The following is a 22,583-nucleotide window of genomic DNA, read 5'->3' as shown; positions in this document are numbered from 1 at the left end:
TTTATCCTTATCATATTAGTTTGATTCATTCATCAGAGCCAAGACAAACTTCTCTCTGATCGCTGCTTCAGTCAGAAATAGGTCTGATATTTGCTTCTGGTGCATAGTTTCCAGAGAATAACATGGCTTTGTAGTCATAGTAACTTTCCTTTGTAGATAATTGTGAAAAAGAGAGGATTTTGATCTACCTTGCACTTTGGCGTATTAGTTGGATTTCTACAGGAGTAGGTAGAACTCTGTTAGTGAAGGGTTTTTTCACACTCGATTTTAACTTAATATTTCAGATCTACAACTTAAACCCTTTAGTTTCAGTAAACACAAGAAATAATATATTTTGTCTAGAATGGTCTAAACTAAATATCTGTCATTACTATCAGGAAGAACATAATAAAGATTTATCAGTGTAAATAATAGTTTTGATTTGTAAATAATATGCAACACATTTTTAGAATTACATAAACAATCATTTCCTGAGTGCTAATTGGGCGTACAATTATAAATTAGGTGTTTTTATAATTTAATGTGTTCATATGAATGTAATTTATTTTACATAAATATATTATTATTATTATTATTATTATTATTATTATTATTATTATTATTATTATTATTATTATTATTATTATCATGAACAACAACAACAACAACAATAAGATCTATGACAACATGGCAGCCATACGTATGAATGAAGGAACCCGGAAGTGTTTTTGGTATTTTGTGCTGCGGCCCCTTTAAGAACCATATTCGTTGCCCGGACGACAAATAAAGACAAAACTCCCCGGCTCGTCTGTTTGCTGCAGCAGAAGTGTGGGAGAACCAAAACCGCAGGGAGTTCACCTTGACCAACATCATATACTCCACAGTGCAGGTTAAACAGAGTGTGTAGTTTTCAGTTACTAAATGGAGGTGAAAACAAACCTGCTCCTGAACGAACACTGATTGACTGAAGTTAACAACGCCGAGTCTGAACAGAAAGACATGGACGCATGAGGGTTGCCAGGTAAGACAGAAACAAACGCAAATGCTTTATTAGTAAAAATGCATTATTACGTATTTTGGAAATTTGACACGGATGATGTTACATCTCTGGCAAGGCTCGATAAATTAATTCACAGTCTACTGATTTCTTTCAGGAATAATCGGTGAAGGTTTATGAATGAGCAGAAGCAGGAACTGACCTCCAAAATAAAAATGAGCAAAAGTTATGAATCAGCAACAATCTCTGAGGTGGAGGGACACATCTCTCTCAAGTATGAAATCAAGAAGAGACTTGGAAAAGGGGTGAGTGACTTTTTGTTTCAGGTTTAATTGGTTTAAATTGAAGTAAACTTGCCCCAGGGTGTTTTTACTATCAATAACTACCTTTGTCATTTATTTAATTTACTAAAACAGTTTTATATCAGTATTGCATATTGTTTAAACAATGTGCAGGTCAGCCTTGTGTCCATGTGCATCAATCACTCTGTATTTAGCCTGAATAAAATTCCTAAAATTCTCCAGACTTAAGGGCCTCGCTGAATACCAGTGTTGCAAGCAAGGGGTTTATTTACTTTGGCAGGACAAACCCGTTCTGTGCAGATCAGCTGATGTGTGATGTGCGTTGACCACACTCCGTTCCCTTTGGAGTTTTTTCCTGGTACAGTTGCCCCAGGACTAAAAACAGAGTTGGTTTCTTTCCATTGTCCGTCCACAGAGATTGACACATTCACTGCTTCTTTTGATAACCAGGTGCTAGACCTGCCACGTAGATACACCACACTGGCTAACCAAACATACCTGAGGGCGGGGGTGACTCAGGTTACACAGCTGTTCGACAGGTCACTTGTGGTATGGAGGCTTCACCTGCACGATGATGCTCTAAGGAACCAAGCAGTAGTGAGCACAGCACTGTAACTGGATTGACAGTCATATATTGGCTTTAAATGAGTCTGAATAAGCTCATTTTTTTCTGTTAAATTTGAAGAAATCGTTGTCTGTTTGCTCATCCATTGCCTCTGATAAATGTGTCCCTCCTTGCATCCCTAAAACAACGGGCCCTGCCTTGCCTCACTGCTGTTGTTTTAAGTTTGACCACACTACCTGCATCTCCTTTCACCATAGATATACCTGTATCATTTAAGAAACAGTCATTGTAAAACTATAGTGATCAAGAGAGCAGTTTGCATTTTCTACTTGTTGCATATAGTGGATATTTAAGAAACACGTCACATTTTTGTGTGGCTTAGTGTCCAGTGAATGTCTAATATTCCTGCTAAGGTGAAAAGAGCACAGTGTAAAAAGCAACTTGGTTTTAAATGCATAATTAATGGAAGCAAAACAAATGTAATGAACTGCTTAAAATAATTTTGAAGTGAACAAGCTATTTGTTTGTGTATATAATCTTGTAGGCTGCTCAATATGAACCCAGTCGTGCAGACTGATGAAGTGCTATCTGTATTTTATTTGTTTTTTTGATCAGGCCTATGGCATTGTATGGAAAGCAGTTGACAGGCAGACGGGGGAGATTGTGGCTGTGAAAAAGATCTTTGATGCCTTTAGAAACAGGACAGATGCCCAGGTACGTGCAGCGTTATCTGAAATGAGACGACAGGTCACGCGCAATAACACAATAAACAATAAACCGCTGTAAACTGTTTTGGTTCCTAACTTTCTTTCTCTTGTTGCAACCGTTTCCAAGTAGTTGAAATGTTTGTTTGAGTCATTCTGACCCAAGGAGGTGAAATCATCCAAACAACACATGCAAAGATCTGAGTAATGTCCCAGGAGATTGGATTGTTTAATTTTTCGACGTTCTCCCGATCTCAGACATTTCAAGACATTTCCCTCTTCACCTGTTCCACCAAGAGAAAGACGAGTTTGGCTAATGATTAATCTTCATAGGAGCCTTGTGTGTCTAGTTTATTGCTGCAAGTTCATATGGCTAATGTTTCCCCCGCTTCACCCTCTTTTTTTCTGCAGCGAACATTCCGAGAAATCTTATTTCTTCAGGTAACAATAATGCTTTTCTTTCTCAAATGTTCATCCTTTGATCTCAGTTTCACCACCTGCACATTCTCCCTTGATTTAAGAAGAAAAAAGATGGATTTAATTCCACTGAATATGAGATGCTGGTTACACTTCTACGTTTTCTGTTTTGGTGTTGTATAATACCTCCTTGTTTCACTCCTTATTTGTTGACCTACATTCATGTGACCTAGTGCTGTGCCACTTCCCCCTCATCAGCTGTTGCCATTGTCCGGCAAATCTCTGGTGCTGTAGTCATATGGTTTGCAGAGACCCTTACGTAACCTCTGTTGAAACTTTTCCTGGAGTTTGCACAACCTTGACACAATAACCAATCCGGTCATTACAGGTCAAACAGTAGCCAGAGAGTTCTCTCTGTGTTTGTGTGTTACTGAAACTCTTTTATTCTTTGTGCAGGAGTTTGGAGATCACGCAAACATCGTCAAACTTCTTAATGTCATCAGAGCCCAAAATGACAAAGACATTTACCTCATCTTTGAGTACATGGGTGAGTGTTTTAGGCTGCGACACACAGATATTACGCCTGATTGTCGTTCAAACGTACAATGCATTTACACAGAGAAAGCTGTAGTTGTTTGTCTCAGTTAAACTTGGCACTGAAAGGATTCAGTCCGTGCACCTGGAGGGGCTCCTGCTTGAACTGGCAGGCTGCACGGTTTTACTACTGAGTCCACAGACTTACCTCTCCCTGTGTGCGGACTAAATCTCAACCATGCCACTGTATCACAGCACACTTTCAGTGTTTGTCTCTGGATTTCGTTTCATATCAACCACTCTGTTGTAATCTAATTATGATCTCCGTCAGTTCAGATGACGGATGATCTCAAATACAACTAATGACTATTTATGGTTCCAGATACCGACCTGCACGCGGTAATAAAGAAAGGCACCCTACTGAAGGACATCCATAAACGCTATGTCATGTACCAGCTCTTCAAAGCCATCAAATACTTGCACTCTGGAAATGTTATCCACCGGGACCAAAAGGTACATCAACAAATTCATTAGCTAGAGGACATGTGAAGGAACATATCACACAATACAGATATTCTCACTAAAATACTGTGTTTAAAAAGTAAAAAAGGCCCCTCTCTTCATTTGTCATACCACCTGAAAAACACACTCTTATCGTCTCTGAGAAGAATGTTTCTCTTGTCTGCCTTTCCCACAGCCGTCCAACGTGCTCTTGGACACCGACTGTGTTGTCAAGCTGTGCGATTTCGGCCTGGCCAGGTCGCTCAACCAGATCCAGGAGGACAGTGGGAATCCCGCGCTGACCGAGTACGTGGCAACTCGCTGGTATCGAGCTCCCGAGATCCTGCTGGGATCCTCAAGGTATCAGCTGTGATGAGCGTCTGTTTTCGCGGTATCTGAGCCGCGTCTTTTTATTTTCTTCAAAACAGCTGATTTTACACTTATTAAGAAGGTAACGCACCCTATGTCACACTTGTGATTGTAGCAGCCTGTAAAAGCAGCACATATTTGTCCAAAGGTACACTACAGGTGTGGACATGTGGAGCCTGGGCTGTATCCTGGGAGAGATGCTGCTGGGGAAAGCTCTGTTTCCTGGGACATCCACCATCAACCAGATAGAGAAGATCATGAGTGCCATTCCACACCCCACCCCAGAAGGTGGCTAAAAAAAAAAAAGTCCACATTAAATTTAACCAAATGCCTAATATTTCACTTGAATTAATTAATTAAATGCATTTTAATTTTCAGATATTCTTGCGATTAAATCCGAGTATGGATCCTCCGTCATTCAAAGGATGTTACTAAAGTGAGTTTGCAAATTATGTTTCTGTGTTTGTTCATATCTGATCATCTAAATAACCAACAAAGCAGCTGCTGCATTTCGCGTTTCAGCCATCAAACACTGGACTGAATGTGCAGACTTGAAGATCGGCCTCATTCTGACCTTGTGTGACTTGGCACAGTTTAGGGTTTGTTTCCTTCCACCGGGATCATCATTATCAGAGCCTGTGAGTGGATGAGAGGCTGATTAAATGCGCAGGGAGCTGAAGCACTGATTATCGCAGCGGTGCAATGATGCAGCAGTGACGAAGCGAAACCGTGAACTAAGCGGTGATGGCTCAGATAGGGCACCTTGATGCAGTAGTGTAAACAAGCAGCACGCCACAAACATCTATGAACCTTTTACTGTGGGATATCACAATAGATCAAAGTAGTGATCGCTCTTGGCCTTTCTTAGATGATAAAATAATTTTATTATAACCCATTCTGTTTGTTTCAACCCTTTTTTTCTTCCTTCACCAGACCCCAGGTGCCTTTGGAGGATCTTCTCCAGCCGTCTGTGCCTCCGGATGCTCTTGACCTGCTGAGGGGTTTGCTAGTTTTCAACCCAGACAAGCGGCTAACAGCAGAGCAAGCCCTCAAGCACCCATATGTAGCCAGGTATTAAGGATCAGTCGTGCATGCAAGTTATGCACTGCTACTGTTAGGTGTAGATTAGAGAGATCAGTATTTTTGTCATCATTTATTTTTTATGTGCTGTCATGTGTCTATAATTCGGCTTTGTCTCTCCTTGAGGTTCCACAATCCAGCCAAGGAGCCAGCTCTGAACTATGATGTAGTGCTGCCAGTGGATGATGATGTGCAATTGTCTGTGGTTCAGTATCGCAACAAACTGTATGAGGTATTGACAAGTTTAGAAAGCAGACAATATTATTCTGATGTGTAAAACACTTACACCACAGTGAATTTAAACACCTAGTTAACGTTCCTCTTCTCTACCTGCAGATGATACTGGAGAGGAGAACTAATCAAGGGATGCTAAGGCTGATCCAGCCAAAGAATGGAGGCTGCGTCAGTAGCGACGAGAAGCCCGGTGTGAGGTGTGAGAAGGAAGGGGAGAAGGGCGCAGCGGTGGCAAATGGCGGCTTAGCGGGAAACCACGAAGAGAAGCCGCAGCCTGAAAAGACTGACGAGACGAGCCACGCGCCTTCACATGTGGGCGTCGCTAAATCTGGACCTGTAACTGGAGCCGCCTCATCTGCTGCGGAGAAGATGAGCCCTGGAAAACAAACATACAACCCCATCACACATGCCCCAAGTATGGGAATTTAACCTGCTGTTTTGATACTGACCAAAATGTGTTCATAGCACAGAAGTCAAAAGCATTTAATGAAGTTAAAACATATTTTAAATGAACGGAAACATGTTACATGTTACATTCCTTAAAGTAAGGGTGAAACATATCAGGTGGAAAACACGAACTCTTGTTTTCTTCATTCAGATGTTTTTGTTCGGAGTCCAGCTGCTTCTCATTATCACCACTCCACTGCAGCCAACAGGAAGGCAGTGGGACAGACGAATGGAAATGCAACTTCACCACCAACAGAGGGCACAAACGCCAATGTAGTAAGCAGCAGACCTCCGTCCGCTTACTTACAGTTTTGTTTTCCCTTGCTGTTGTGCAATCGTTTGACATCATTTTTATTTTGGGGTACTTCCATTTTCCATTTTAACAGACCATGGATCAGATCCTACAACGTGGTCGCTCAGCCCCGGTGTCCCATAACCGTTCTTTCTCCTCGGCCTTAAACCAAACCCAGAGCAACCCTTTAGTCCGCAAGGAGGACCCGTCTTTGTCCGCTGGGCTGCAGGTCACATCTGCACGCCTGGTCAGTACAACAACACAACACCTTATTACATATAAAATATAATATAAAGACACTGCAAAAAAAAACATACTTTAAAATCAGATGTCAATGGAACTAAAGATATAGAGTGATAAATATGCTTGTATTTTCTTTATTTTTCTTCTCAAGCAGAACCAGCGGTCCTGTCCTCAGTCTCGTGAAGCTCGGCCACAGCCACGGTTCAACAAGAAAGTGTTTCAGAGTAACTGCAACGTGGCTGCAGCTGGCGACCCACGAGCCAAACTGGGCAGCTACGCGCAGGCCTACGGCACCATCAACAAAACGGAGCTGGACAATCTCCTCCGAAGTCGCCCTTACAATCAGTAGCTGCTGTCGTACCAGCGGCTGGATAACGGCACATGTTTGAACACACAACAGAGTTGGCCTTTCTTAGGTGAGCGGCGAACAGACTGTTAGATGAAAGGTATTTTACGTACTGTTTAGATTTCACCCATCGGTTTACATTTACTGTCTGTGCTGCTTATTTGTGAAAAGTAGTATGGCTTTATTAATTGTTGAAAATATGTAAATGTGTGTGGTTTGTTTATGGAGTTTTATTGTAAGTTTTACAGAAGTGCAGCAGGGCAAATGCTCTGAAGCTGCACATTAAATGTCACTCAGTCTGTGTCAATTAGATAAATGTAAATGTATTTTATTACTGTAGCACATTATCTGTTTAAATCCCTGTATTTTTTCATAGAGTGTCCTTGTCAGAAGCTCAATATTTCTAAATACTATTGTATGTACCACAAACGATTTCTGCCCTGGGACCCATTTAAGGTTTAAACCAGCTGTTATTTCTCGTGCTGGTCGATGTAGATAATGCCCTGTGGTGTTAATGGTTAACATCACACAAAGTCCATTTTAAACAGACACTGTATTATATGCAAATAGTTGCTTTGATGAATTGATTAATTATTTTTTCTTGTGAGTATGGCAGCAATAAGTCTTTGTGTTCTTCCGATGTGTACAGAAAATGTCAAACATGAAACCGCTGTAAAGTCTAAAAATAAACTGAGGTGGAAGTAGTCACATTCTGTTTCTATGTGTTTTAAGTGTGTTTAAAATCTTCATTACACGTAAGTATTAATTATAACAAATTTCCTCCACTACGGTGTTAACAACACCCATTAAGCAACACTTTCTGTTGTGGAAAGTTGACCTGGAAAAGGTCAGTCTCTTCAAAGTGTCAAAAGACAAGTCATGAGAATTTCTGTAACGGGGTTGATTCAACCTATTCACATGTGCTAATGTTTCACACTTTTCTCCCTTCCTCTTTCACGCTTCTTTCCACCGCTGTGGCCTTCAAGGAATCATTTAAATTAAACCAAGTGAGAAGTCTAGATGAGAAAAAAAAAAAAAAAAAACATACGTTGGTGGAGCTACTTGCAGCTCGCAGTCAAAAGGCCCACACTTTGACACTGGATGAAAAAAAAAGTTATGCAAGACCAAAACTGGGAACTCTTCACAGCAGTAGGCGGGCAAAGTCCATTCCACTCCCGCAGTGTTTCATCGAGTTAATCATTCTTGTGTACGTCTTCAAGGACTTGCTTGAGCACACAAATTAAACGTATTAATTGAACACAATGGGGACAGGGTGCACCTTTATTGCTATTAAAGGACTCTGAGAGGTCACAAGCCAGAAAATAAGAAGAAAATAAAAAACAAGTTTGTTGTTTTTTCTCATGAAAGCAAACAGCTGTTCCCTTTCAAATACGTCGGATAAATAGTAGTTTCAGGGATAACAGATGAAGTGTATGTATCAACACCAACTGGCCAGAAATCACTGCACATACAGAGAGATTATGCTTATTCTAACAACATTAACATTTTACTATGAATCAGTGCAACATAAAATGAGTCAAATTTTTAACCATAACAAAAATGACTGAAACTCCTCCACGTTCCATATGATATTGTTGTTCAACTCCAAAATTGAAAGCTGAGAGTCTGCACTTTAAGTGTGTATTTATTATAGTGTTGAGCTGCAGGCCCCGCTTCTCCTCCTGCATCAGGGTTGGGTGTGTCTCCCAGCTTGGAGGCAGCTGATTAAGTGCACCAGGTGGAGACGATCTAAAAATCAGGGTGGTATGGAGGCACTCACTCACAGGACACTGAGGAGCGAGCAGTGTGTGAAGAGAATGGTGCTTGGGGAAAGGACACTGCAAGATTAAAGCTTGCAAAGACAGAAGGAGGAGCCGGAGAGCTTTTGGTCATTTTGTGGCTTTGCAGCTCGCATTGGGGTTGAGCGGTGGAGTAATCACATGACCAAATACAAGTTAAAATGTGCTGTAGTTAATTATGTGTTTAAAATGCAAGTTAAAATAGTACATATTTCATCTTATGTGGGTGAAAGCGCAGTTAAAGTGTTTTTTAAAAGTATTCAAGCAAAAAGTAATTCATCAATAAGATAAATATGATTTGTGTGTATTTACAAGAGTTAAAAGCTGCTAAAGTCAGTTAAAATCATCATTAAATAGAGCTTTAAAAATGTATTTAAATTATTTTTGGGGTACTTTAAATATGGGTATTTTCTACTTATTTGGGGGTTAATTTCCAGTAGATTAAAAATTAAGTATTTGATTTTCAATCTACTTTAATCTTTATTTTGATGTTGATTGATTATGGTTTCTTGGGTTCATTTTTTTGACCATCTATTTGTGTTTGTATTTTAAGGTTTTTCACCTGAGTTTGCCCTGGACAATTTTCAAAAATAAAAGAGGGGGAAAAAAGAAGTCAGAATCTTGGTCATTGAGTGAATTTCAGTCTAATCTTCTGAGCAAGTTGCCTTTTCAAGTGGGGGAAGCTGCAGTTTAAACCTCACACAAGTGTAAGCGACTGGACAATACTGCTACAACTTGAACTTTTTAGGTTAGAAAACAACATTTCCTTGCGTAATACAAAGCAAGTAGCACTTGTATATTAGTGATTTGATAACATGACTGTTAGCATCAACAAATAACATCAGAAACAAGCTATAGGTTTAATATATATAGGTTTGTATTAAATAAGTATTTCATAATTCAAAATAAATGTTTGATATGACATTTTTGTTCAACTCATGGAAATAAAGCTGAGACTTAAGCCCATAGTCAGAACAATATTTCAATAAACTGTTAAAACATATGGACATAGCTGTATATTTACTACAAAACATTTCCTTTTGAAATAAATCAGTTAAATAAACTGGATAAACTCCAGTAAAATAAGGAATCCTATTCTTTTGTGATATCCACAGGTTAAAGTGATATTTATTAATTCATATGACATTTTTGTTCAAATCTTCAAATCAAAGCTGACAGTCTGCACTAACATAACTTGAATAACTTTTGCCAAACCTCTCACAAGGTTACATAAACTGGACAAACTAGAGCAAAAGTGACTATCGCCTGTTTCGATTTACCACAGACGATAAACCACATGACTCCTGACGGTTACGTATCATGCAACAGGTGTTTCTAGAGTTTTCTATTGCAGCATTTGGTGTGTGAGGCTTGATCCCGTCTCCTCATAAAGACTTTATGTGGAAACATGTCGTCATCGCGACAGAGGTTGAGGTAGACGTTTCACTTTGGAGGAAACGACCGGAGATTCCCACATGTCACATGACCGCGACGTGCTGGTGACGTCAGCGGCCTCGTCGGTCAGTCCAGATCCAGGAGGAGGAGGAGGAGCACGGAGATCTCATGTCGGCAGCTACCCTGAGACACACTACAACATTATAAAGGTAACAATTTTATACTCACGCTGCTGTTGTCGAGCATTTTCATTGCATTATTCGGTTAAACAGATGCAGTTATATGTCGCGTATTGTTGCTAGGGAGCGGCGCTTATGTTAGCAACCGCCATCTTCCCGTCTGACACCAGCTAGAAGAGATAAAAGCGGCGAGTCCGGAGAGGAGATGATGTAAACAATATATCTGGAGAAAGAAAGACGCAACGAGCAGCAGTTTGGCCTCAAAATGAGCTGATAACACAGCTCTGTAAACGTGGGGCGCGGCGTCCCGTCGCCGTCTAAAAATAAAAATAAAAAAAGAAAGAAAGAAAGAAAGGAAAAGAAAGAAACTTCCAGAGTATCAATCATGGTGAGTTAGAATATTATAAAATGCGTTTTATCAGTTACAGATTATTCCGATTCTGCTATCGTGGGTCCCCCAGTAGCTTTGGATTTTATTAATAAATTTGTTGTATCAGTGTCGCATTCGTGTGCGCCGCTGAGGCCTACGCCACACGGAGATGCGCCGACTGCAGGTGCTCCATGAAGACGTCTGTTTGCACTGGATTTATGTTTCTGTTTTGGTTCCCAGTCGCTTACAGCCTCTGTAAACACAATGTCTCATGTCTCTCCTTTATGGCCCAGGTGGCATTTCGATTAGACACTTTAAATTTACACGTTATTAATACTTGTGGTGGGTTTTTTCAGCTGTGACAGATCCATGTGTGAACGAGCAGACAAAGGCGAAGCATCAGATATCGCGATGTTTTTGGAAGTTTGTTATTAATGCGATCAGATGTTATTACCTGGGCTGTTTTTACTTTGCTAGATTGGGTGACACTAATTAATCCTGTATGACATCTCTATAAATGTGTCATGAAATAGTTTTTCTATCAATTGATGGGGGCGAAAGAAACAATGTTACCTTGTCCCAGCTCCTCAACTCTGAGAATTTCCTTCTTTGGATTTTAGACATGTAAAGATATAACCATCCTCTATGGAAACTGAGATAAACCGTTTTACCGTTTAATTGTGAACACCATAAAGTGGTCCCTCTCAAGCAGCATTGCCTAAGATGATCGATACACCCAGAAATAAAGAAAGACTAGAGAACATGAAACAAACTGCATGGGTCTGGCATTTGTCTGACGTTGACAAATTATCATTGATTTGGCCGAATCCTGGCTGGAGCCACTGGGCTCCTAACAAATAGCCAGCCTCTGGGATAAAAAAATAAAAAAATAAATAAAAAATGAAGCTATATTTGTGCCGCTACTGATGTATGTATCAGTAAGTGTGTGAGTGTAAGCGTTGTACATTAGGATGAGGCCTTCCTCGTGAATAACTCATACGCCTTTTACTTATTTCAATCTGGATCTCGCATGTCCTTTTAATTGCTCCCAAAAATTATTTGTATTGATCGGTTGATACTGTAAGAGGCTGAAGTTCTTCATTTACAGACAGACTGTGTTGTGTTGAGGGAAGATAAACTGGTGTAATAATAACATCACGCATAGCCTGTTAGCAGAGCACGGTCTGATGTCAACCCGACTGTGTTAATTTACTTTCCTCACATTACTGCTTTGAACCAGGTTTGAACCATGGTTTCTTCCTTATGTATTCATGTGCCTGTTGCACTGAGAGAATAAGGAAGAGGTGTTACATCAAACATTGTGGACAGGCCTGTCTTGCTTGACTTTTGTTTGGTAAGAGTGAATAAACACGCAGTGAAGCTCATCCGTCTTGCCAACACCACCTCCTGAAATTGGCATCAGCTTATATTTAAACTCATAACTGTAGCTTATTATTTACTTTTTTAATTATAGTGAGTTTTTTCCCCGTTATAACAAGAAACACGGCCGTTTTCGTAATTTTTTATTTCACAGTGGCAGCAGTTTGTTGCCACTCTGTGCTAACCTTCCTGAAGTGCAGCCATCTGTCACAATGCGCGGTGTATAGAAGTTTGACATAACCGGAGCTGATGCTGACACGGCGGGTCACGATGACAGTGTCTTGCCAGACTGCTGTGCTGGCTGGCTGAGAGGCGGAAAGCAACAGTGTTCAGGCTTTTTATCTGCCAGGTGGTTCGATTGGCTGCTTTTATAATAGGACACAAACAGTTAGAGCTGCACCGAATGCTTTGAGGTTTGCTTAAAATTCAGCTGGTTCTGTGGATGGTGCAATGTGCGTGTGAAATCATGAGATGCTCTTTCTTCACGAGTTGCAAACCTGTGTTGCTTGGCATGTGATGATGAAAACTATTTTTTTTAAATCACATTAAAGTTTTTAATTTGAGGTTGTAGCTTTAGGAAAAAAATTTTTAGAAGTTGCACAGTCAATCTTTACATTTATGTTTAAAATACATATGGTTTTTTGTTTTGTTTTTTGTCGTTCCTCAAGGATCACAATGTCACATTTTAAGTTGTGTCACAACATATTGTAACAGACTGAGCTTCATATTGGCCCCACAGCTTTGTGTGGGTTTCTGGTTTTGTCTCTCTGATTTCCTGCTGTTGCTCAGGCATGCACATAGCATGTTGTGTATTGGTTTGTCTAGGTATTGTGTGGGCCTGATTGTGTTAACTTGGCTCTCTGGCTAGCCCATTGAATCCCTCCCTTTAACCTAATTCCCAGTAGCGATATCTATCAGCAGAAGCCAGGGATAGTGGCACCGTCCTTATCCACAGTGTTTGGGCATCTCTCCTAAGAGGATTTGAAATCTCCAACGTAATGCTTGTAAAGCTTTATGAACCAGGACTCAGATGGATTCTAAAAATAATAATAATAAAAAAAAAAAACAACTGTATTCACATTGACCTCTTTTTAGAAACAGAAGTGAAACTGTTGCGGTTGTCATATTGAAGAGAGAGAGCATAACCTTTGAATATCCTTAAATGAAGCATAGTTTAACATGTGAAGAGAAAGCGGATTCAGCCAATGTGACTTCATGCACATTCCTCACATTAGTGTCCCTTCTTTGTGTGTGGTGCGTTACTTTGGATTATGCAAGGTAATCCATTATATACACATAGAAAGGCCACAAACAGAACAGCATAGATGAATTCAGCACTATTGTTGATGATTTTCAACATCACCTTAAGCTTTTGCCACAATATTGAAAATAGGAATTACCATGCTGATATTAACTCTGTTCTAATTTTAAAAATGATTCAACGTAAGCTTCTATGAACTAAATTAGCTACTGGCGCTTGACACGTACCGTACGTTGAGTTCACTGTCACAGAGTTCACTGATAACACAGAGTAAAGGTGAAACAATCAGTCCACTGCACCTATTTTGATGATTGTTAAAAAGATTTTGCAACTTGTGACTACTCTGTTTTAAGATTTTCCCACTTGTCTTTGTCTTTTCTAAATCTAAATGTCTTTGACATTTGTGCTGTTGTCAAAACTGATCACTTCAGCTTGGACTTAAACGATTCTCTGGTATTTCAAGGGGAAAATATAAGCTCAAGAGGGTCAATGATTAATAGGAAGGTGGTATTTGAGACATGGTTTATATCATTTATCTAGTCACCCTGCCCTTCCATGAATGGAAAGGTCTTGAGTTGCAAATTAAAAAGAATTTCATGGACATTAGAGGGCGGAGGGGCAGGGATCACATGTTTTGACTGGGTGTATTGATTAGTTAAGGGCTCCCAGGTTATATAGTTGCATTCCTGGGTTTGTTCTGTTCACAGATTTTCTTGTGTGACTCCAGTAAAACTAGATATTATTGAGGTCTATACAGGGAGAGAATGAGCAATCCTAAATACTGTATGTGGAAGAGAGTGACCTTGTATTGTTCTTCAAACAACTTAAAAGATAAAACTCTGAGATTTTCTCTGCTCCCCTCAAAAGAGAGGGATAAAAACTTGATTAAATGCATCAGGCCATAAAACAGGTGGACAAAGATGGAAAGCCGTGGGACACTGATAGTTGATACGTGTACGTGTGCCGCTAACACTTAATCACTTTAAACTATGATGCTAATGTTAGCTAATGTCAGGCGTCAGAGTTGTTAGTTATAATGTTAAAAATTCCAAATTCATGTTATGTCAAAGGAATGAATGTTGATGCTGAACTGAAATAACTGTAGGTAACACCACAGCAGAGTGACATTACTGTAAAAAGCGTTTGTTTTTTAATAAAAGGGTTAATGTTGGCTAAGCCTCGTGCTGTATATATGTCATGATTCGTTAATTTAACATTATGGAAGGATTATGAATTGATGACAGATGTCACACATTACCAGGCGGTTCAATGAGGTAAGAGTAAATGTCTGACACCTCCGGCTGCTTAGTGGGGTCGTTCACGCATTTGTCAGCCGATAGGCTATATGGACATAAATCCCCTATTTTTAAAAACTTATATGTGTCTGCATGATTAACGGTAGCTATTTCACCTTCTCTCCGGCCAACAAATGCTACCAACACAGAATAAACACTGATCACAGGAGATTTGTATTTACCGCCAGTGGTTTGTTTTCACCCAAATGAGGGTGTGGCCTAATTTGCTACTCTCTTCTGTTGCATCCCCCATATGCAATCATGTTGTCCAAAGAGGGATCTGGCTCCTCAGATAATAATCGCAATCTGTTATGATCTTAATGGAGACTGTCAGCATGAAGCACTACCAGCACCAGTGTGTCTGCGGTGTCTTACCGTGCTGTGCTAGTGATGGGCAGACAGGGATCATGAGGACGCATGCTGAAGTCCGATGTGTTTGCCAGGGCGAAATAGAGCAGTGTTGCATAACGCTCAGCGCTAATTCAGTGTGGCCTGAAAAGAGGAAGTATGGAGGGGAAATGGGAAATGTTGGTTCTTAACTACATCTGAGAGGATATTTTTATAAGTTTGTGGTGTGTGGTGAAATTGCCGGGTGTCTTTACATATGTGTGCATTATATACACAGCTGTACATGTACAGTAGCTGCAGGCCTATGCACCACTGTAGTGGCAGCCTGCTCCCCACTCCAGTCTTCTGAAGTCAGCACTTGGCTCAGAGGCTTTTGGCTCCGTTCCTTCTCAGCAGACATTTTCCTCTGGTGACCATAGGCCTTTATGTGAAATCTGCACAACACATTTGGAAGCAATAATCCACCCTGTGAAGTTCTTGCAGAGAGATTGTGTGTGTCGTGCACATAGATGCCTCGTTAGCATGTGACGATGTGAATGGCACAGAAACCTGTTGACCTGGTCAATGCGGGGACCTGGTAGGGGGAGGGTCACTCCTGTAGTGTCCAGTATGTCAGGTCTCTTCCTAAGCAAAGCAGATTAATAATACATTTGGTTACCAAGGCACCTCCTGCGTCCATGGTAACAGTGTCAGCGCTGGTGCTGTCTAATTTCTCATCCATCCGTCCCTCTATGTCTTCATTTTAACGGTGCCAGTGAGTAGGTTTTAGTTTTCCACATTCATTCACATCTTTGTCTTCTTTCTGCATTCAAAAGGATCTTGTAGGCCTGTAATAATTAATTGTTTAAACCATTTTTAAAATGTAAAATGCCCTTACATTAACCAGTTCCAGATACTCCAGTATGATGATTTGCTCTTTTCTATGTGGTTGTAAATAAAAATTGATTCAAAAGTTTCATTTTTATATTTTCTTACACTTGATAGACCTAAGACTAATTGAGAATATAATTAGAAGTTTAACAACTGTAAAGCATTAACAATAGTTGGAAATAAATAACCAGGATAGACTAATTAAACGGACTGGCCTAAATATTAGGTTCACTGAAAACAAATATATTCCTAAATGACAGTCTTGTATTAAATGTCCCTTCATGACTGCTCTAATGTTGAGTTTATGTTGAAACTGCATAATTCAAATGTATGATGGTTTGTGGTGGTTTTATATGCAGCCAGCATTATGTAGTGGGATTGTCCAAATAAATTTGTATAGTAAGGAGGTTTTCACACTTCCAATTAATGCAGATTCACTCTGCTGTCAAAGTAGTTTCAGTGCAGTCGCGGAATCCTAGAATGTACTTCCTCATTTGTCTTTCTAAATATTGTTTATCTTCCAGTTTTCAGCTACAGCAATAATGTCTCTTCGCTGAGTGTAGTTCAGAGTAAGGAGTGACTCTAGGTCTGTGGCCTATTTTGTCGTTTGATTTCTAGTGAAATGCCACAGGATGTTTAACCCCGCCCATTCGGCGAGTAATAAGTCTGCAGTTCCTCATTCAGTCATGTAGCTCATCCAGAGTCTTGCTTAGACATTTAACTGACAAAAATGTAATTTATTCAGAAATCGGTGTCTTTTTACGTGCTCATCGCTGGTTTAAAGAACACAGACTTAACTGAGCTGCGGATGGTGTTTTATCCAACTGACAATGACAGGACAGAAACACGGGTTTGACCTTAGTGTGAACAGACCAAACCATGCATTGGTTTGCCCTCATAAGATAGGATAGCATATCTACACATATGCCTGTGAAACAGAAAGGTGACGCCTCGTAGCTCCGCTCTGTCTTTCTGCTGCAGTGTTTCATTGCTTGTCACCTTTTTAATCAGGCGGATGCAGCATTTGTCTCTTTGCCAATTTGGCCAAAGTGCTGTACTATCATTATTTTTGCTTTGCTTCCCTCTTTCTTGTTGACGTAAAAGTAAAAATGACAGTGAAACTACAAAGATATTCAGAGTGCGGACAAAAGATTTAAAACTCCTCCCCTGTTTAATGTGCTGTACGTTAACGTTGGATGCAATGTTACTTAAAATGTTCTGCATCTCTTCTCTGTATAGATTGTTCCAGCAAAGTGAGCATTACACATCACCATGTCGCAGGACAAGAGTTCATTCCCCATTATGGGTGAGACCAACCCCCTTCACAACAACGTCTACGGGCCACCTCAGCCAGGTTTCGGCGCGCCCCCTCCCAACTACAGCCAGGCCACAGGGGGACCGTACCCACCAGCAGCCGGATACGGACAGCCTGGATTCCCCCCGGCAGGCCCAGGCTTTGCCCCTGGTCCCTACCCTCAGATGCCTTACCCTCAGATGCCCTATCCACAGGGTCCCTATCCTCAGGGGCCGTATCAGCAAGGACAGCCAGGTTTTGCCGGAGACCCCATTGGTGAGTATTTAAAGATATATAACAGATTCATTGCTACTCCATTGTTGCTGTTGCATACATGAATGTTTCACTGTAGTATTAAACCATTGACTTAGCCAAGTAATATAAAATGACACATAACGTAATTTTATTCTGCTTATGGTTCCATTTCATGACCGTGTCCCACTTATTCCACTAAAACTGTGCCAGTTTCTTTGGTTTCAGTGTATGGGGAATGTTTTGTTGTTGTTGAATGATTGAATGAATTTCTACACTATGTGCATGTTGAGCCTGGATGGAGGCTGTAAGCATATTTCTATCGCGGTCAACCGGAGAGCACATTACTGGCCTCGCTTTAGATCACACTCGATACTGATGAATGGGCAATCAGTGAGAAAATCAATACTACAATCAAGAGTGCGCTGGAAACACTGCAAAACTGCATCCACTAGTGTCGACAGCTAGTTCTTTATGGCCCTAATTTTCTTCCTGTTGCTGTTACCCAGAAGCACCTGCAGACAGCCCCGGCTACCATGGCGACGTGCCTCCATCTTACTACGACAACGAGGAGTTCACCAACTCTGGCTTTGAGGACAAGAACATCCGACAAGCTTTCATCAGAAAAGTAGGTCCCTCTGATGAAATAGTTCAAACGTTTGGTTAAAAAAAGAGAAATGTGTCTTGTAAAGTAACATTTAACTACTAAAACGTGACCCTTTAAGGTCTGATGGTGGCTCCTTTCGTCCTCATTCCCATCAGGTCTTCATGGTTCTCACAGTGCAGCTGCTGGTCACTTTCTCCTTCGTCGCCGTCTTCACCTTTGTCGACGATGCCAGAGACTTTGTGAGACGCAACCCTTGGACATACTACGTGTCCTACGCGGTCTTTTTCGTGAGTCTGATCGTCCTGAGCTGCTGTGGAGACTTCCGCCGCAAGCACCCCTGGAATCTGGTTGCTCTGGTGAGAACATGCTTAAACAAATATTAAGGATGCTATTAAGGTTTAAAGGCTACTTGGGTATAACTTTAACCACTTTTAGGCAAACCACATTTGGTGTGAAATAATCGATTATACTTGGTCTTTACAAGGGTGCTGTGACTTTCTTTAAGCTAAACCTAAAACTTGTATAATAAGTAAATTTGGCTGTTTTCTGTCTTGCAGTCCATCCTGACACTGAGCCTGTCCTACATGGTGGGCATGATCGCCAGCTTCTACGAAACCGAGACCGTCATCATGGCTGTGGGCATCACTGCAGTGGTCTGCTTCACTGTCGTCCTCTTCTCCCTACAGGTTGGCAAACTCACGAGTGCCTCCATCAGCATTATACAGCAGTCTCAGCTCAGCAGTCTGTTATCAATAGACACAAATTTAAATCAACAGTCAACAAAACAATTACAAAATGAGTACATAAAAAATACCCTCATAAGCGATAAGGAGACAACGTGCTCTAATTAGTTTTCTCATAGAGTTACTTTGTAGATACTATACCTTTTTAGCTTTTGATAGTTATCACAGCTCCTTAAATATTCAAATCACTGATATATCATCAATCATCTTATGAATGATCTTTAAGTGCAGTAGGACAGTGGTTGATATTTTCCAACATCTTGCTTCCCTTGTTCTTTCTCTCACCCTTGTTTTTATCTTCCACAGAGCAAATATGACTTCACTTCCTGTCGGGGCGTGCTGTTTGTGTGCCTGATCGTGCTGTTGCTCTTCTCCATCCTCTGCATCTTCATCCGCCACAGGATCCTGCACATTGTCTACGCCTCACTGGGAGCCCTGCTCTTCACCTGCGTAAGTTTCAGGCTTTTCACACCTAAAAAAAAAAAAAAATGACAGCCCTCTCCACATCAATAATGTTAAAATAGTTTCTATGTGATCAGCGTTGTCCATGGTATATAGATGGATCATTTTATCACCATCGTCTAGCTTTCTGTTGCCCGGCAGTCGTTAGCATACAGATGGTGTCCCACCTTCCAGTGAACTTCATACTGCTCAATATCAGTAGCATGTGCAGGATGTTAAAAAGCAAAGCACGACCTTGGGAAGACAGAACGAGTGCTCAGAATGAGGAATAAGCCGAGCAAACTGTGTGAAGACCAGACTGAACCAAAGCGGCTGTCAAAGCATCATGAACATATATTGGGGTAATAGACATATAAGGATAGAATTCCCTGAGATAAATGGATAAAGGAGGATGAGGCAATTAATAGGACAAAACTAGAACAACACTATATCATTTATATACTAAAGCTGACAGAGTATGGACATAATAGAACAGGAATACTGGTAGTGTGTAATGAAGGAGACTTTTTTATAGTGACCTCAAAGCTTTTCCAGTGATATCGATGGTGGAACACTGTTGTTTTGATGTCGACATAACACTACTGAGTGGCTTATATGAGGGGTGGTTGATAACTACTTTTCTACATGACCCCCTTTTACATTTTTGCACTTAGCCCACATGTCATGGCGCATATACTTCACGGTAAAACTTGGCATCTTTTCAGGGGTCTGCTGTTAGTTATCAGTACACGGCCTTTTGTCTGGACCAAAAAGTTGCACTTGAACCCACTGTGAAGACTACATCTCCTCATACCAGCAGGTGGCTGTAATCTGTATTAGTCATACAAATGGGGAAAGAGGTTCAGTTACCTGGGAGGCTCGGAAGCTATGAAGAGGCTCCAGCCTTGTAGAGAGCAAAGTGATCATTGGAGAAGATCATCATGTGTAGTGAATGTTTGTGTATTTGATGTTCAGGTTAGGTGACACGAGAAGGAACTGTCAGCTTGCGTTTTTCATGGTCATTAAAAGTATTAGAGTATTGAGATATATGTGTGTGTGTGTGTGTGTGTATATATATATATATATTATATATATATATATATATATATATATATATATATATATATATATATAGCAGGCTGAAAGGATGTATATGTGTATATATAGATATATATATCTATATCTATATCTATATATATATATATATATATATATATATATATATATATATATATATATATATATATATATATAGTATTTGTACGTTACCATAGTGTCTGAAACTGAAACTTAATTTTTGTGTCTTTGCAGTTTTTGGCTGTTGACACCCAGCTTCTCCTGGGCAACAAGAAGCTGGCCCTGAGTCCAGAGGAGTACATATTCGCCGCCCTCAACCTCTACACTGACATCATCAACATTTTCCTCTACATCCTGGCTATTGTGGGACGCTCCCGCGAATGAGGCGGCACCTTCAATGGCCACAGCAGGGAGATCAAAAATGCCTCCATTTATTGTGAAATGTTGCAAATACGCCCTCTCTCTTTGACTCATTTGACTTTTTCTTTACATTTTTTTCCCGTGATACTCTGTGAGTCCTGTCACACACGCACACACAGACACACACACACTTACACAGTTCTGTTTTCGAAGCAGGTAGTCGAGGAAATACAGCCTGTCATAAGCTGAGGAGGGGCACTATTTATTCACTCTAACACAGATCTCGCCATTATTGACAGACCCCGATGTTCTGTCCTCATTTTTGACCACTCTGCTTGCTATAACTGCTCCCTGCTTCTTCTACGCCCAGATGGCTTTGTCTGCGTTACCTACCCCTGCAACTTCCACTTTGGCTCGGCACATACAGAATAAAACATGTCACCCTGTGAGTGCTTGGCTCTCGGCCTGGCCTCGCTGTAGAGATTAAACAGAAAAAGAGCGAGGAAGATGATGCTTAATAATGATACGAACCTGCTTTGCCTGATGAGAAGTTAGCGTTAGAAATACCCTTCAAATCTGTCTCTTTTCCCCAAGTTATGTCATCCTTTCAGCCTGCTGGTGTGAAGTAACTCTGCATGGCAAAAATCGGAAACACAACTAAAGATGTGGTATGACTCTCTAGAGCTACCAGAGGAATACCTTTAGCTTGCTTGTCACAGCTGTAAATAGTTAAGTGTTTTACTGTATATGAAGCCAGTATCCCCCCCACCCCTACCTCTGAAAGGCATGCTGGAGTGATTCTCATGGAGGTGTTGCTTTTTTTTTTTTTCTTTTTAAAGAAGAATGTGCTCAGTTATATGTTGCGGTAACTAACACCTATTGATGACACACGAATGAAGTTCGGTGGAAAATATATATGACGAACTTGAATATTTAAAAAAAATATTTATAATCAGTAGATTCCTTGAGAACTTATTTCTTCAAATTTTTCGTTCTGAAATTATTTGTGTAATTTCATAGCTTCCATGTTCCTTTTAAATTTCCTTTGTATTGTTTTTTTACCCCCCGTACTGTTCGCACTAATTCCATCTTGTGTGTTAATTAATGTGAAGTGAAAAGGTAGTGTTGTATTTTTTTTTTTCTCATTTGAACGGATGTATTGGACTCTTTGGGCGCTCTTATAAAAAGTTGTCCCCGTTAAAACTAATATTTAAGTAGACAGACACCAGACATGAAGGAAATTAATCTTACTGACAGTATTTATCGAGTTTGAGGTTGTTGTAAGGAACAGAGGAGTCCCTTTGGAAACTTGTGAAGATAATATTACATGACGTAGTTGTGGACACATGATGTACTGGTGACGTTCAAAATGAAGCAACATGCAAAACACTCCTACATGCATACACACACACACACACACACACACACACACACACACACACACACACACTGAATTATATATTTAACATGGATATTTTATTCTGTAGAATCTCTTGCATGAGACTCTCCTTATTTGCATGTGCTGAAAATGCACACAATGCACCTGTTCTTGTTTGATAATGTTTTATGATCTGTTAGACTTTTTTTTTTTTTTTTTTTTTGTAATTGTTTGTATCCAACTAACATGTATGTGTGTATAGAACTCCTTAGTGGTTTGACGTGTATAGATGAAGTACGTTTTTGGCTTTGGGTCTGTTTGCACTGTATATTTGCATCAAATCAAAGTTGAACCGAATTCCTCTACACAGCTGTTTGCTTTTCATTAAAATGGATACAATGGAAAGGTGTCGAACTTTGTGTGTTGATTTACTTTCGGCTAAAGGAAGCTGCTCCTCATATAAAGGAAACGTAACATCCTGTGCCCCTGTAGAATATTTTTGTTTTCTTATGAACCAAAACCAG

General features: G+C 40.3%; 2 protein-coding genes across 7 annotated transcripts; both read left to right on the top strand.

The window, feature by feature from the left end:
- The first annotated feature begins 780 nt into the window (after positions 1-780).
- Positions 781-7,720, top strand: mapk15 (mitogen-activated protein kinase 15). Of its 3 annotated transcripts, none has more exons than XM_047604212.1 (15): positions 781-1,000; positions 1,134-1,281; positions 2,459-2,557; positions 2,959-2,988; positions 3,421-3,511; positions 3,881-4,011; positions 4,196-4,359; positions 4,517-4,656; positions 4,747-4,804; positions 5,302-5,439; positions 5,575-5,680; positions 5,785-6,097; positions 6,281-6,405; positions 6,516-6,668; positions 6,819-7,720. In XM_047604212.1, exons 2-15 carry the CDS (start codon positions 1,153-1,155, stop codon positions 7,011-7,013), a joined length of 1,872 nt encoding a protein of 623 aa, XP_047460168.1. In that variant the 5' UTR covers positions 781-1,000; positions 1,134-1,152; the 3' UTR covers positions 7,014-7,720. The 3 variants fall into 3 exon arrangements, with proteins under 3 accessions (XP_047460168.1, XP_047460167.1, XP_047460169.1); XM_047604211.1 differs by having other exon boundaries at positions 6,816-7,720; XM_047604213.1 differs by lacking the exons at positions 4,517-4,656; positions 4,747-4,804 and having other exon boundaries at positions 6,816-7,720.
- Positions 7,721-10,254: 2,534 nt separating this feature from the next.
- grinaa (glutamate receptor, ionotropic, N-methyl D-aspartate-associated protein 1a (glutamate binding)) lies at positions 10,255-22,464 on the top strand. 4 transcript variants are annotated; one of them, XM_047604878.1, is made up of 8 exons: positions 10,297-10,413; positions 10,507-10,771; positions 17,147-17,477; positions 17,963-18,081; positions 18,216-18,416; positions 18,618-18,746; positions 19,110-19,253; positions 20,556-22,464. In XM_047604878.1, the coding sequence occupies exons 3-8, from the start codon at positions 17,180-17,182 to the stop codon at positions 20,703-20,705; spliced, it is 1,041 nt and encodes a 346-aa protein (XP_047460834.1). In that variant the 5' UTR covers positions 10,297-10,413; positions 10,507-10,771; positions 17,147-17,179; the 3' UTR covers positions 20,706-22,464. The 4 variants fall into 4 exon arrangements, with proteins under 4 accessions (XP_047460835.1, XP_047460831.1, XP_047460834.1 ...); XM_047604879.1 differs by lacking the exon at positions 10,507-10,771 and having other exon boundaries at positions 10,255-10,413; positions 17,966-18,081; XM_047604875.1 differs by lacking the exon at positions 10,507-10,771 and having other exon boundaries at positions 10,255-10,413.
- The last annotated feature ends 119 nt before the right edge of the window (positions 22,465-22,583 follow it).

This window comes from Mugil cephalus, chromosome 14 (genome assembly GCF_022458985.1).
Source record: "Mugil cephalus isolate CIBA_MC_2020 chromosome 14, CIBA_Mcephalus_1.1, whole genome shotgun sequence".
Classification (NCBI taxonomy): Eukaryota; Metazoa; Chordata; class Actinopteri; order Mugiliformes; family Mugilidae; genus Mugil; species Mugil cephalus.
This window is presented reverse-complemented; position numbering and strand designations above follow the sequence as displayed.

Coding starts and splice junctions, on each gene's coding strand:
- mapk15 (XM_047604211.1), top strand. CDS start 1,153: ATGAATGAGCAGAAGCAGGAACTGACCTCCAAAATAAAAATGAGCAAA. Junction 2,989..3,420: donor GAGAAATCTTATTTCTTCAG/GTAACAATAATG, acceptor TTCTTTGTGCAG/GAGTTTGGAGATCACGCAAA. Junction 5,681..5,784: donor ATCGCAACAAACTGTATGAG/GTATTGACAAGT, acceptor CTCTACCTGCAG/ATGATACTGGAGAGGAGAAC.
- grinaa (XM_047604875.1), top strand. CDS start 17,180: ATGTCGCAGGACAAGAGTTCATTCCCCATTATGGGTGAGACCAACCCC. Junction 17,478..17,962: donor TTTTGCCGGAGACCCCATTG/GTGAGTATTTAA, acceptor GCTGTTACCCAG/AAGCACCTGCAGACAGCCCC. Junction 18,747..19,109: donor TCGTCCTCTTCTCCCTACAG/GTTGGCAAACTC, acceptor TATCTTCCACAG/AGCAAATATGACTTCACTTC.